Source organism: Dermacentor albipictus, chromosome 3, assembly GCF_038994185.2.
Source record: "Dermacentor albipictus isolate Rhodes 1998 colony chromosome 3, USDA_Dalb.pri_finalv2, whole genome shotgun sequence".
NCBI lineage: Eukaryota > Metazoa > Arthropoda > Arachnida > Ixodida > Ixodidae > Dermacentor > Dermacentor albipictus.
In genome coordinates, this window is record NC_091823.1 from 159,091,550 (window position 1) to 159,106,641 (window position 15,092).

Genomic DNA, 15,092 nt, shown 5'->3' on the forward strand with positions numbered 1-15,092 from the left:
ATGCGCCAGTTTTTCATTGAAACTGCTAAATATGGTGCAAAGCTAGTGCCATCTAGAAAAGTCAGTATCGCAGCCGCTACTTGTCGTGCCAGTAGCCAACCATACACAAGCGAGATCGCCATTTTGACCTGTGTCGTGTCAGCCGTATCAGTGTGCGGCATGGTGTTATCGCGATGGCACCAAGCAGGAGATGCCACTACAGTTCCGCTTTCAAGCGAAAAGTTGTGATAGCCGCAGAGGCATCGTCGAACCTTCAAGCCGGGCAGGACTTCGGTGTCGACGAGAAAAACATCCGTCGTTGGAGGGGACAATGACAGCAGCTTTTTGCGTGCGCCGCAACGAGAATGGCATTTCGCGGACCAAAGAAAGGCCCTCACCACGAAGTGGAGACAGTTTTGGCCAATTTTGTTTGGACGCAGAGAGCAGCTGCCCTTCCAGTGACAACAGAAGTGCTCCAAGCGAAAGCTAGGGAACTTTCGAGGGGAGCGAGGCCTAATGCCAAAGGGTTTGAAAGCCAGCCGGGGCTGGCTTCAGAAATTCCTGAAGCGCTTCGGCTTCAGCCTCCGACGTCGCACTTAATCACCCAGAAGCTGCCAAGCGATTTCGAAGAAAAGCTGATAGCTTTCAGCACTACGTGCTGCGAAAGAGTGAAGCGGCAGGCTACAACCTTGGGCAAATCGGCAACACCGACTGGATGGCTGTGTATTTTGATATGACAGTAGCGTACACCATGATTGAAATGGGTGCCAAGGAGGTGAAGGTGCGCTCTGCTGGCTACGAGAAGCAGTGCGCAACTGTGATGCTGTGCTACACAGCTGATGGACATAAACTCCCTCCTTATATGATATTTAAAAGGAAGACGCTGCCTGCTCGAGAAGCTTTCCCAAGAAATGTCATTGTGCGGGCAAATGAGAACGGGTGGATGACGGGTGCGATGGTGGAAGAGTGGGTTAAGGCTATGGTGGTGACGGCGTCCAGGAGCCCTTTTGACAAAGAACTCGCTCCTTGTCATCGACTCTTACCGTGGGCACTTGACTGACAACGTGAAGGCTACGCTCGCCCAAGCGAACATGGACCTCGCTGTCATACCGGGTGGCATGACGGGCCAGTTGCAGCCACTTGATGTCTGCATCAAGAAACCTTTTCAAGAATCGTCTGCGGAAATATTACGCGGACTGGTTGACTGACGAAGACCACAGGCTAACGGCAACAGGCCGCATTAAACGTGCATCGCTATCGCAGCTGGCGGGCTGGGTAGCTGCAGCATGGGTCGACATCCCAGGTACTTTGATTGTGCGTGCCTTTAAAAAGTGCAGCATATCTAATACGCTTGACGGTACCGAAGATAGTGCACTGTTTGAAGGTGACAGTGACAAGGAACACAGCAATGATGACGTTGAATGAGCTCTGCACGTTCATATTCAATAAATGCTGCTTGCATTTTGTGAACGCTGTCCTCGCTTTTTTTGTTCGGCCTACATTCGAGGTAATATATATATATTTTTTTTGGCTTCGGACTTTAGGGCGTCGACTTAGAATCGGGGTCAGCCTAGATTCGAGTAAATGTGGTAAGCTGCCATGCACCACCAAAGCACCGTATAGTAAGAGTGCCACACGCAAAAAAGATACTGATGCCAAGAAAACCACCGTCAAAGAAGAAACTCCATGTCACCTCCCCCAAAGCGCAATGTTTTTCTTATTGTTTGTTCCTTTTTGACATTCTTTGCTGTGGACACTGCAACTGTCTCGCTCGGGGCGGACATCTGATCTGTTCCAAAGTGCAAGCCCTGTAAGCAGCACCACCTGGAAAGTGCAAAAACGTGTGGTGTCCCTGTGAGCACTGACATTACATTTCTCCATGCGCCTAGCTGGTGCGGCTGCAGAAATAAGTGTGAAGGAAAGAAGAGGCATGCGCAAAAGAGGGGCGAAAGAAGGAAGAGATGCACTTTCGTCGCTAGGTAACACTTTTCTGGGCGGAGCGTGCGCCACGCAAAACCTGATGCATTGTCACCTCCTCAATAGAAAAACAAAAGTCCCTTCCCGCCTTGTCGTGTTTTTGTCCTCCAGCCTCATCTCGAGTTTTCAGAACCCATCTGCTGCGGCGTCTGCTTTCTACACCCTGTCATCTGCTAACCTACTGTTCTGGCTGCTGGGAAGGACATGTGGAAATCCAAGAATCACCAGATTTTGTAATATTAATTTGTAGTACTAAGGTGTTGTTAACATATCACAGAAACTGAATAACAATCATTATTCTGGACAGTTTGGTATTTGGAATTTTGTAGTTCTGAAATATTTTTACATTGAAATCAAAAGCAGTTAGCAGGGGGTTAGCAGGGGACTTGGAAAAAATTGGTAATCTGAAAAGTTTATTAATGTGGTGTTCATAGTTACAAGGTTTCACTGTAGTGACTGATCGAAATATGGTCACTGATGGATTATTTTGACTTCGCAGGAATCTCTTGAATCTTCAAATAACAGAGCATCTAAAAAAACCCCAGAAAAGTGCCTTTATTTTACAAATTAATGGAAAAGCTTGTCATCATGTTGCTTTACACACCTTTCTTGCGTAAAGCAATGGCCAGGTGGCTGGGTATCAAATTCACAAACTCTTGTTATAGAGGATAATGCAGCGGGTAATAAATGGGAAAAGCCACCTTTGTCTTGTGCTTAATTTGGCTGATGATGGTGATGCTTGGGTCGTTGTCACCTGCTGACCACATTGCTCCTTCTTCCGCTTCCCCCTTGTTGTGCAGGCGGCCACCTTCACCCAGGTGGTGGAGACAGGTGGTGACGGTGACGAGAAGGCCATGGTGGCCATGGGTGTGCTCAACACGCTGGACACCCTGGTGACGGTGCTGGAGGAGCAGCGTGCGCTCGTAGCGCTGCTGGAGCCCACCCTGCTGCAGCTGCTGGTGGGGCAGGTGCTGGGCCAATCCCTGCTGGAGTTCTACGAGGAGGCCCTCTCCCTTCTCTACTCCCTCTCCTGCAGGGGCCCCCTCTCGGCCGACATGTGGAAAGCCTTTGAGGCCCTGTACCACGCTTTCCAGAAGGATGCCTTCGACTTCTTCACTGGTGTGTCCACCTTTCTTGTGACCATGCATTGGCTGGGCTGCACGTATCAAGCGACAGCCTGTTTGTGGGGAAGGGTCTGGGGCATCTGTAGGTCCATTTGATCACCCTCTGAACTGTTCACGAGCTGCTGCACCCGCCATTCGTCTCGGCGGTGCACCAATGGTGCCCTCTGAACCATGCCATTTGTTTCAAAAGGTGCAGGGCTGGTTCGTTTCGCTGCACCTTCTTTACTGGCGTTACAGACTCGGTGCAGACGTCTAAGTGTGAAGCAGCAGCACAGTGGACGACATAGCACACGGGCGTAAGCGCCAATGAAACCCTGCTTATGCGCATCTGCTGCGTCTACGCAATTTGGAGGGTGTTTGCGTTAGCTTTACACGTGTGTGTTGCATATTTGCCTTGGAAATTTTAGATTATGCAACCGGGAACCCAATGCGCTTCAAGGCACCAACCATCTAGGCTCACCCTTTCTTCTTGCCACTGAAAGATAACCTGTGAGATAAGAAGCATGGCGCCCGTCTATGGTCACGTGCAAGGAGGAGATGCGAGTGCTAGGTGTAGAGTGCACATAGGCGTGCTTTTCTGCCCCCAGCCCCCTTCATGCATGCTTGATAACGTTACTGTGCATTCACTCCCTCCCTGTCCCCCTTGCGCAGAAGGAATCGTCAGCTCTGTTTTTCAGTCGGCGTGTTTCTCCCAATGCAGCAGTGCGCAGCTTCTGCAAATCGTTTACGAATGCAACAAACGGCGCAGCCATGTTTTCTGGCTGCCATGTCCCGGCGCATGTGCTTTGACGGTGTTTTTGCCGCTTAAACGTTTCATGCGGAAGGATGCTTGAAATAACTTTTGCCTTGGCCCACATTTTTATAGTCTTTCGCTAGATTTACTAGCCATACTACTAGCCATACTAGCTCCAATTACATGCTTGAAATGGGTGAAACTTTGGTAAATTGTAATCGTGTCACAAAATTACTTCATTAAATTGTGAAAGAAAAATAGTTTTCAATAAAGCTAACATTGGGAAATGAGAATAGTTTGTTACACCGTGACTTTCGTGAAATCGAGGTTCGTTATGTAGAGGTTTGACTGTGTTTGCAGACTCTTGCTTTACATGGCTTCTCCGTGCATATCAATCTGATTGCTAGTGAGCAAACGTATGTGATAGTGGTTTGAGTAGAAATACCTGCAATGCAGAGAAGCATCATCCCTGGTGCCATAGCTGCAACTGTACAGTTGCCCACATGGGCAGCCACTCCTTCAACACGCAGATTCACCTGTCTGACCAAGTTCACCTGTTCCCTCTTGCAGACATGATGCCAGCATTGCACAACTTTGTCACGGTTGACACACCTGCATTTGTCAGCAACGAGAACCACCTGCTGGCAATGTACAACATGTGCAAAGCAGTAAGTGGCTTCACTCACACCACAGTTTAGTGAGCTTCGATTGAAGTGTTCTGGCAAGCGTTTGAATTTCTCGGTGGTTTCGTTAAAAGTTATTTCTTTAATCCTTTCAGTCTCCTCTTCTACCTCATTTCAAATCAAAATTAAATTATGAGTCTTTTGTTAATTTCTTTTCCATGCGGTCATGTTCTGTGGAAATCGTCTTATATGGCTGCAGGTTTCCACACTTAATTTTTTTTCTTAGTTTGCTCATAACTGAAACCTGCTTTTGTTTATTTTGAGACAGTCTAGTCCACCTGAAATAGAATTGGTGGGGATATTCATTCATTCTCAACCAAATGGTGCTCACTTTCACAATGCCACTAAAGTGCTACATGACCTCTATTACTACCATCTGACCAAGAAAGAGAAATTAGATTACATATACAGTAGAACCTTGTTGATACGTTCCAATTATGTACGTTTTCCCGACGCCAACGTTTGCAGTCGAGAACACAAAAAATGACCCAATAGAATTACGCTAATTTTTTACTGGTTCATACGTTCCCGGAAAACACAATATTTTGGCACCAACGTTCAGTATGTTGCCGAACTGTGATCGTATGATAGATTTTCCATCCGCTAGATCCCACCTAAACAAAAAAATATGCGAGGTGCACGCAGTCGAGAATAGTACATAGCTGCCTGCCAATACCACAATATACCACAATACTCGTCCGCATGTCTCACATGAAAACGCCGATGCGCACTCAGTTTCTCATTACGGTACCAGCAAATCTTTTCCGGGGTCGCCGCACGTGGTGTTCACAGCTATCACTGCCAATCCCATTGTGATAAGCATCTTCGCCTATCTGTTTCACAGCATCTGCCATCGGAAGCATAGCTCGCACTTCTAATAGGCGATAACTGAAATGCGCCGCTGTCCCCTGCTGGAGACTGCGATCGTATATGTTTTCCGGCTGCGAGATCCTGTGTGAGCAAGAAAAGGCGGCGCGACGCACATGTGATCGAGAACAGTGTATAGCTGCTCGTGTCACATGAAAACAACGGTTTGCACAATTTACTATTCCGGTACCAGCAAATATCTACCCGGGTTGTCTTCCACCGCATTCACAGCTATCTCCACCAAACCTATTGTGAGGAGCATCATCACGTACCCATTTTACAGCGCGAGGTGCATAGTGCCATGGTAGCGTACTGCATGCATATACAGTCGCCGACCGTTTATTCAGACCTCATGGGGACTGCGGAAATGTCCGAATAAACAGGTGTCCGAAAAAGCAGATAAAGAAAAAAATCCTTTATTTCCACGCACTTATTCGGGCTCGGCAGTAGGCTTGAAGAAATCGTGAATGCGCCGTTGCACTCTGTTCCTTTTACGTGCAATCAGATAAGCGTGAATCTCGGAGAGGGTCGCACGGTCACTATAGGCGGCTGAAAACGCAGTCGCTGTTTGTACGTGCTCCGCATGTGACGGCAGCATAGCACATGGTGCGTCATCTTTTGACGCGGAGTCATCGTCCGGCGGTGCAGCAGAAACTTGACAAATGATCTCGGCGTCATGGAGTTCTGCGCATGTCAGTACAGCATGTCAGCACCCGTGAAACTGTCAAATGAGACAGTGTCCAACATGGCTGCCTCAAGGTGATGGCCTTTGAGGCCTAAATTCATCTGAGAAATCGGTTGCAAAAATTCATTAACTCTATGGGAACCCTGACGGTGTGTTTATGAAGTCCGGAATATCCATCAAGTCTGAGATTTTGAAGTCTGAAAAATCCATCGGCTCCTGTATACCATATTTACTTGCATAATGGTCGTACTCCTGTGATGAGCGCACCCCTGAATTGTCAAAGTTTGATTTTTTTTTTCTTTCCCATGTAATGATCCCACCCTGAACTTGCTGCAGCGATATGTCGTGTGCCAAGTCTAGCTAATGATGATTGCGCTTACCATTTGTGAATGCTGTCGAATGCTAAGCAAACAACTCTTCAACGACATACCAAGCAGTCTGCACGCACCAAACATTCTTAAACAGAGGCCCAATTTCATTACTTTCATCACTTTCCGTACTTTCCATGAAAAAAAAAAAGCTACAAACAAACTTGCCTTGGCTTTATTATTTGTAGGCTTTATAATGGTTGTGGTCAACAACAACATAAAAGGCGCCTTTCAATTCTTGTCTGCACTCGTGGGCACGCAACAAATCGAAAGTGGCAACGATAGTAGCCACGTTTACACTGATATGTTAAAGGTGTACCCTAGTCATACGTTGACTCTTGTAACACAGCTAGGGTATTCGCCAACCATTAGCAGAAATGTGCCGTACTAGGATATTAGTGAAGACAGATGCCACAGTTTCTGCAGCATGCCCACCATGTGTGTCCATGTCACTGGCAGCTAAGCGTGCCCATCTCTATTTCTGTTCCCTCAAAGTGGACATGGCCACGTTATTGTTGCAAACTTGCTGATATTAACGATATTATTCATTACTGATACGGAAAGAACTGTTTCAATGCAAGTAATGTACCCGCGAGAAGGATGAAAAGTCGCATTCTGCGTGTTCGGCTTGCTCCGCTGGCCGCCATTTTTGTTTTGGTGTCCCGCACTGTTACCGCGGCAGCCGCCTGTTTGTTGACCTGTCGTCATGCCGCAGCAAATGCGGGATGAAGAAAGAATTTTTTTCTTCTTGCAGAAAATTTTCCCTGCGTAATGATCGCACCCCTGAATTTGCGTCAATTTTTTTTACAAGAAAGTTTGATCATTATGCGAGCAAATGCGGTAATACTTTTTTTAAATAGTTAGAGTTGTAATGAGCATGACTTCATATAGAATAAAATTCAAATTACCTGGTGTTGGGACTAATGAAAATTGGCTTTTCAATTAGAGGGCGATATCAGTTGGCTGGATTCACGAAGCTTATCACACGTAGTGGTTTGTCTTTGGCTAGCACCTTCACTAGTATCTACTTCATTATATTAATTTACCAGTCTCCATTCTCGTGAACGGCTTCTGTGTGCACAGCTATGTGAGCATGCTCCAGGATTCCGGTGTGCGATTTTGAATGTTTGTTGGCTGTTTCTTTTAGCATGCTTGAAGAATGGTGTGCTTACTTTGCAGTGGTCAGTGTGCCTTCAGTTTGCCGTGCCTTGTAGGGGAGCCCACTGCCAGAGGCGGCCCTGCACCCACTTAATTTGTGTCTGGCCGTAAGAAAGCGGTGGAACAGAAATACTTCGGGCAGTGAGCAGTGGCTGCAAGCTCTTGCACATCCATCTGCATCACTGCAGTGTGGTGAAACTGCCTACAGACTTATGAGGAATGGAAAGCATGAAATTTTTTTTCTTGGGTCAGTTTGGGCATGTAAGACACACTTGAGGCCTTGTGGTTAGCTGGCTGTGTTGCAGGCGAGTAAGTTCATCTTTACGTAGAAGAATGCACATACAAGGAGAAAAATCAGTGATAATGTAAGGCACAAGCAAAATGCAATCTGAAGGCACTAAAGAGGACTGGTACACGGTGGTAAGTTGTTTGGTTTGGGAAGGGTTACTTTTCAATGCAAATAAATTTGGGCCACGGCATGGTTGAGTAGCAGTAATGCTTTGTGTTCGCCATGAGCCCCGCTTCAGGTGGACTAGCCAGTGTCAAAGTAAACTAAGTTATCAGTAAACAACTAAGAAAAAAATTAAATGAGAGAACACTTGTGTAGAATGCCTGTCTTAGAATAATGCAGCTCACCTGTTACTTTTAAAAGCTGGAGGGGGGGTGCAAGTATGAAATGTGCTGTTTGCTAGCCACGGTAACTGTCGACTGGTGCCTTGCACCCTGTGTAGGTTTTGGAGGGTGATTCCGGTGAAGACCCCAAGTTCCATGCGCTCAAGCTTCTCGAGGTGATCATTCTGCAGTGCAAGGGCCAGATTGATCAGGTGGGTTGACTGTGTGTCGTTTTGAGGTGTGGCTGGTTTTCTTAGTCTCGCCTCGGTAACCGATTGTCGTGCTCATTGCATTTATGGGGTTTGTCCGTAAAGTAATGAGACTTGATCTGGTAGAAAGAATTAATTGATCCGATCAGTACATATTATTAAATTTCTTCAAAGTAGTCTCCTTGGGCTTCAATATACCGCTGCCAATGTGATTCCCATGCTGCAAAGGCTCGCTGGAAGTCGGCTGCCATAACCTCTTTCAGAGCTTCTGTGACAGCCCGTTGGATGGTGGGAACATCATAGTCAAAACGGTGACTTTTCAGGCTTCTCTTGAGCTTTCGGAAAAGGAAAAAGTCTGCCAGGCTCACATTGGGGATGTACGGCGGCTGTGGCAAGGTTGCAACCCCTATCCGGGCCAGATAGATGGTCACAAAAGGCAGTGTGGGCTGGAGCATTGTTGTGGTGGAGCTTCCAGTGATCGGCAACTTCCTGTTATTTCCGTTTGATGGCTCTGTGAAAGCGCTCATGTACTTTTTTTAGGAACACAGCATTGAGTGTTTGTCAGATTTTTTTGTGGATCACCCCATGTTTGTCAAAAGAAGACGGTGAACATTTTCTTTTCCTAGGAGTTCAATATTCTTGCTTTCTTGGGGCACGGGAATTTTGTGGTGTGCCACTACAAACTATAGCGTTTAGTTTCAGGGTTGTGCTGGAACAGTCAAGATTAGGCGCCTGTTATTATGTCGTCTAAAAGGTCCCATTCACTTTCTAACTGCGCCAACATCTTGCGGGAAACGTCAACTCGTTGTTTTTGTTCATCACACAACACTTTTGCCACCGATATTAACAAACCTTCTGCCTGTTCAAATTTTCAGATATAATTTTGTGAACCTTAGTTTTACACATGTTGAGGTCTTCGGCGATTGATCTGATACTGAAATGACGGTCTGAGTACAGCGGATTTTTTAAATTTGACCACATTTTTGTCCCAACCTTTCTTGAAGACCGTACAGATTGCTCCATGTCTTCAACAGTCTCCCGTCCGTTCTTGAACTCACTGAACCACCGGAACAGCTCGGCCCTTGAGAGGGTATCGTCTTTGTAAGCCTCCTTAACCAGGGCAAGTGTCTCGGAAGCGGTTTTGCCCAGGCGAAAACAGAATTTAGTCGCATACCACTGCTCCAGCGAACGCTCCATTTTTGACGTTTTCTGCCCCGACAAAAACTCGAAAACAGCTTTTGTGCCACTTCAAATTCTCACTCCGTCGGAGCTCGGATGCGACTGCCACCCGTTGTGTTGCATAGCTTAGAACCCCCACCACAAATCCTGCCTCTGGGGAGCGCGCTATTCGCGACTACAGTGCTTGCGCGGCAGGCAGTCTCGTTACTTTATGTCAAACCCTGTGTAAAGTAGGCTGTAATGTCGGGCTACAAGCTTTCATTCTGCATGTAATGTGGAGAAATGCTCTATTAAAGGTAATTTCTAGCATGAGCTGGGCTAAAAGCGGCATTGCTGTGACTGTTCTTGCTTTGTGGTTGATGCCCCTTCCTCTACCCCCCTCCCCTTTGTGTCTGCAGTGCATACCCTCTTTTGTGGAGCTTGCAATCAGGACGCTAGCAGAGGCTGGCTCGGCCATTGGTCTGCAGGTCATGTGCCAGCAGGTGAGCATTACATCGAAGCACTTTAAATATTTTTTTTATTTTTTTGCCAGGGGCTCTTTTCGTCTGTTTTTGGCACAAGTCGCTGAGGCAAGCATTTCAGCCTCGCATATTTCTACCAGAGTGTACCGGAGCATTAAATTTTGCCACAGCAGTCGTATAAACATTGTGTGAGAAGGGCAAGAACGAGTGCTCTATGTGCACCACTAAAGTATTGCACGTAGCCATATAAACAATGGCTGTTCCAAGACTGTCTTCTGCTGAATCATGGTGCCATCTGATGACAGATTTTTGAAAACTAGACTTGTGGTGCAGGTTTAGTATTCTTTAACTTGCCATAGCATGGTCAACACAGCCTCCATTGCTTTTCTTTTCTACAAATATTTCACTATATTTTGCTAATGGGCTAAGCAGTGACTGCTGCATTCAGTTGCTAAATTGCCTGGGTTACTTGTTTTTGTTAAAGGGACTGACAACCGATTTTTAAGGACCTTGTTTGTTATGGCACAACGCAAAGCTCACCTTCGGTAGTGTTTGCCTCTTCCAAAAGCGCGTGGATATTTAGTAAGCAGAATTTTTCGATCTGAGCAGCCTCTAAAAAAAGTAATAAGAGTCCCTTCCCCTGCAATGCTGAGAAGTGAGAGCGATGTCAATAGCCTGCCTTGCAAATGGGAAAACCGCCCATCGTTCTTCTTTCACAGGAGAGAATGTGACACTGGTTAACCACTTTTGAAAATAAAAAGCAGGTGCAATAAGTTTGTGTTCTAAAGACATTTATTTACTGCGTTTCTTCCCAAGTACACGCCTATGTCATGGCTAGCTGGCCCCCGTCATTGTTCTGGTGATAGACGAGCTAAGCCAACTCATTGAAAATAGAGGCGAAGGCAGCGACACTTTTCTGCTCACTATAAACGAAGGCTTGTCTGCATATTATAAGAAAAAAAAAAGCAAGTTATAGCAAGAACTATACTGCATTTCAATACTAATAGAAAGACCAGGAACTGCACCCACTAGTAGTAGGTCAAGTGGTGGACCTCTTATGCAGCTTTGTTTTTGCTGTGTGGGACGCCAAAGGAAATTTTTTGCGACTTTTAGTGGTAAATTAAAAATATAAATCCACGTTTAATGAAAAACTATAGCTCATTTTAGCCGCTACAGTAGGCAATCTTTCCATCAGTGGGCTTACCTCGATTCATGTTCTCAGCAGTTGTCCATCCTTTTAAGCTTGCGCTGCAGCATAGAATAGAATTCCGGGGATACGATCACACCTGATACGAATTTTGAGGTGATATGAATTTAACTTTTGCTTTGTAAAGTATCATGCAACTTGTCGGCCATTTTCAAAGACCTTGTAACTTTATCAGGAGCCAGCAATCACATGCAACCTAGTCTTGTAGTGTTAGCAAGATCGGCGGTATTTGCTTCTATCGGTAGCCTTGTCTGTATACCAGGCCTTCTGTTGACTTCGACGCTTTGCACCTGTCAGATCGCACACTACGAAGTAGCTTTGTTTCCTCAAGGAAAAGTCAACAGCTTCCCTTGCCTTGTGCAAATCATACCCTTATCACCATCGAGCAACAGCTAGGGCAAAGAAACGCAATATAACCAGGCAGATCGTGAAATGTTTGCGTGGGGCACACGAAGTGCATAGCTCGCTGCTGCCAAAATGTGCATAAAACAGGCATGCCAGTAATTCAAATTTGCATCATCCAATAGGTGCGCTCCCTGAGCATCATGTGACTACGGTAACGAACTGTGATGCTAGTTTCCTCTTTTTGCGCTTGCTTTTGTTGCTTTTATTTCTGGATGGAGAAATACAAAGCTGCAACCGTTGGAGTCTATTTCTCATGATTTCGGCGATACCAAGATGGGGTGGCGCTGTGTCAACAGAAAGCCATGCTCGTGTAATCAGTGGTGCAATAGCACCCCACGATTCTCTTCCCGATTTTGAAGATGTTACAAAAGACTGCTATATCCTCAAATTCTCCTGTATATTCTTCCAAATTTTTGTCATGAGATAAAGGAGGGTCTTAGGAAAAATAAATTTAGAGATTGGAATGGAAATTTTGAAGGGGCATTTCATTGCCATGTCGCCCCCTTAGCTTCCCAATTTTTTAAAAACCATTTTGGGTGACATGAATTGTTGCACCATCCCGAGATCAGTATCATTGAGATTCTACTGTAGTTTTAAATGGTTTCTGGTGCTATTTTAGCCACCAGAAGCTTTAACTTCAATATATTTGTGAACCTCAATTTAATTAAAGTTGAGGTTTGATTATGTTTACAGGTAATATTGCAACTTGAGGTCTTAACTAGGAAGTTTAAAATAGAATGGTGTGATAAATTTGTGGTCTGCATTGTGTATAGTCGTGAAGTGTGCCTGGTGTCTTGCTTGAAAAAGTTCTGCTGAATCATTTTTATAGGTGTCTGTAAGTAGTACATGGTAGACTGCTGTAATAACTGCACTCCCCCCTTTGAATAAAAAGCTGAATATGTCAGCATAACTTGCACCGTGTTGGTCTATTGTGTTGGGTTAGCTTGGTGAAAATGCACGAGGCTCTATTGACTATGGCGCCTGATTGGCCTCCTGTGACGTTGCAGGTTGTCATAGCAGCTCTCTACTACAACCCAGTCCTGCTCTTTGAGACACTAAGCAAGATCCAGAGGCCGGACACGCAGGAGAACTTACTGGACCACTTTGTCAAGATGTGGCTAGGCAACATTGAGTACTTCATGGGGTGAGTGCAGCTTGGCCTTTTTGACCGTTGCAGTAACGTGCAGGCGACTTACGTTCATTCGACCCTGACGGGACCGACGAATGTTATCAAATTATTTGGTGGGTCGAATAAACAAAATGCAGAAAAAGAAAATGCTGGAACACACTGCTGATTCATTTGGCAGTATTTGCTCAATACTAAAAAGCCCCTAAACGAATGTGCGCCTACTTTCTATGTATTCAAAGTAGAAAACTAAAGTAGAGATTGTGGAGGTCTCAGTCATGCTCTTGGGACAATGGAATGACATCTAGTAGTGCAGACACTCGCAAGGGTATTTATTAAGCCTTCTATACGCCGATCTATAGCCAGCCGAATTATTACCGACAGAACATGCTGATGGGCGCATGACAAATCGAGGAAGTTCAACTCACTGCAACTGGATATCGAGCGAATATGTTCGCCCCATGCTGGACACCAATGCCTGGTCGTTTGCGTGTACGATCATGCCAAAGGTGACACATTCAAATGATAGTGTTCGTCCGTTCCGCTGTCCCGCTCCTAGGCCACCCGAGACGGTTTCGCAGCAGCATGGATCAGCACATGCGCAGAACGACCGCGCTGCTTGCCGACCCCGAGCCAGAGAGGAAAAGCTGACTCCCTCTGGCCCCCCACTAACTCTGCCATTAGGTGGCATTAGCAGTGCAACACTCGTGCCATCTCATAATGTGCTGTAACTAGACCGACTGCCGCCGGCACTAAGCTACGCGGAGAAGCCGGATCATAGGAGACGTCAGACATGCAGGGAGAGCACCATATCAGGGAACACATGAGAGTTGCGCATCCCCACAAGATAACATTAAAGCTCTCAAAAATACTATCAATCTATAATATGTGCCCATTTTTATTAGCTAGGAGAATGGGGAAGGGTCTAATACATGTTGCGCAATGGCGGCTCGTTTTCTAAAGTCAGCTTCGCCGCAATAGACCTTTGTTATGCGGTAAAGCACACGACCGCCGCAAAGGCAGTTTGCCTTTGTATCCAATTGCACTGTGCAGGTTAATTCCGGCGAAATTCTTTTTTTTTTTTATGTGTGCATCAGAATTGGGGTAAATACCGTGATCAGACATTGTACGCTAACCGTGTTCAGACATTGTAAGCTAACATTATTGCTTGAAAATGCTCCTAGGGCAAGCCAAAAATACAGTATAATCTCAACGATATGAACCTGATGGGGTCGAAAAAAATACTAGGTGTGTTTGACAGAAGACGTGTGTTCAACAATTTCACTGTCTGCTAAGGTCTGCTGAGACAGATGCTTCCACTAAACAAGCCATTATTGGGGTTACCGTAGGGGTCAGGTGCGTTGCGTGCAGACTGGTCAAGTACCAGCAAAGACCAATTTTAAGGTCAAAATAACTAACGTTTGGGCCTATGTAAAGGCATAGGCACTGGCTTGGACCTTCAGTCAGGATCGAATTAACCAAGGACTTCAATTAAATGAAGTGGAATTAATAGAAGTTGATTGTAATATAGACAAGCTGCATGTATGTTAGCAAAGAGCCACAGTGCAGGTAAAGAGAGCAGACGACTGCGTTAACACAATTCTTCTTTGCTGTCTTCTGTATTGGTCGGCAATCTTTGCCAAGTTTTAATGTCGCCATTGTATTCACCTAACCTTCAAAGAAAATTCACACCATCGGAGCTTCTTTCTTGCCTGGCACTGAATTTGATGGCAGTGCTCATCATGACATCACTCCTTGCTTCTTGATAATAAGGAGATGTGAAATGGGTTTAGAATGCAGCAGAAGGCGGGGCCTCATTGTGTGCAACAGGCTGTGTTTTTTTTGTGGAACTTTCGCTGGTATCAAAGCAGAATCCCTTTGATGGGCCTACTGTGTGGAGCGCCCACGACAGAGAGCACTGCAATGAGCGCAGATGTGGTAGGAGAGATTTCCTCACCATGCAGTTGTACAAATGACTTTGACCACTGTCACAGGAGAGAATAATATTGTTTGTTTTGTAGGCTTGTGCAGATATTGTAGGATATTGTGAGTGTGTGCAAACCGAAGTGAATTATATATTTCCTTTGGTTCGAATTTTAGTATTCACAATTCCAAGTATATTGGACAAACTGACATAAATACAAAAATATGTGCAGTCCAAAATTAGGGACCGGTGGGCAAGTCGGAGCATTGCCATTGACACAGCTCACAGCCAAGACAAGCCAAAGCTCTTGTTTGCAGTTCCTTTTGGAACTTTTGGACCTGCTCAGTTATTCAAACATTCATGCGGAACTGCCATCTTCTCTATTGAACCATTGC

At 45.7% G+C, this 15,092-nt stretch overlaps 1 protein-coding gene across 1 annotated transcript in view; it reads left to right on the top strand.

Moving 5' to 3' along the window:
* Nucleotides 1–15,092, top strand: part of msk (importin-7 msk) — a 90,088-nt gene that overhangs the window by 39,850 nt on the left and 35,146 nt on the right. Inside the window, exons 11-15 of the mRNA XM_065440541.1 lie at nt 2,757–3,075; nt 4,384–4,481; nt 8,306–8,398; nt 9,973–10,056; nt 12,655–12,791. Coding sequence (XP_065296613.1) covers nt 2,757–3,075; nt 4,384–4,481; nt 8,306–8,398; nt 9,973–10,056; nt 12,655–12,791 — 731 coding nt within the window. The remainder of the gene's footprint in view (nt 1–2,756; nt 3,076–4,383; nt 4,482–8,305; nt 8,399–9,972; nt 10,057–12,654; nt 12,792–15,092) is intronic.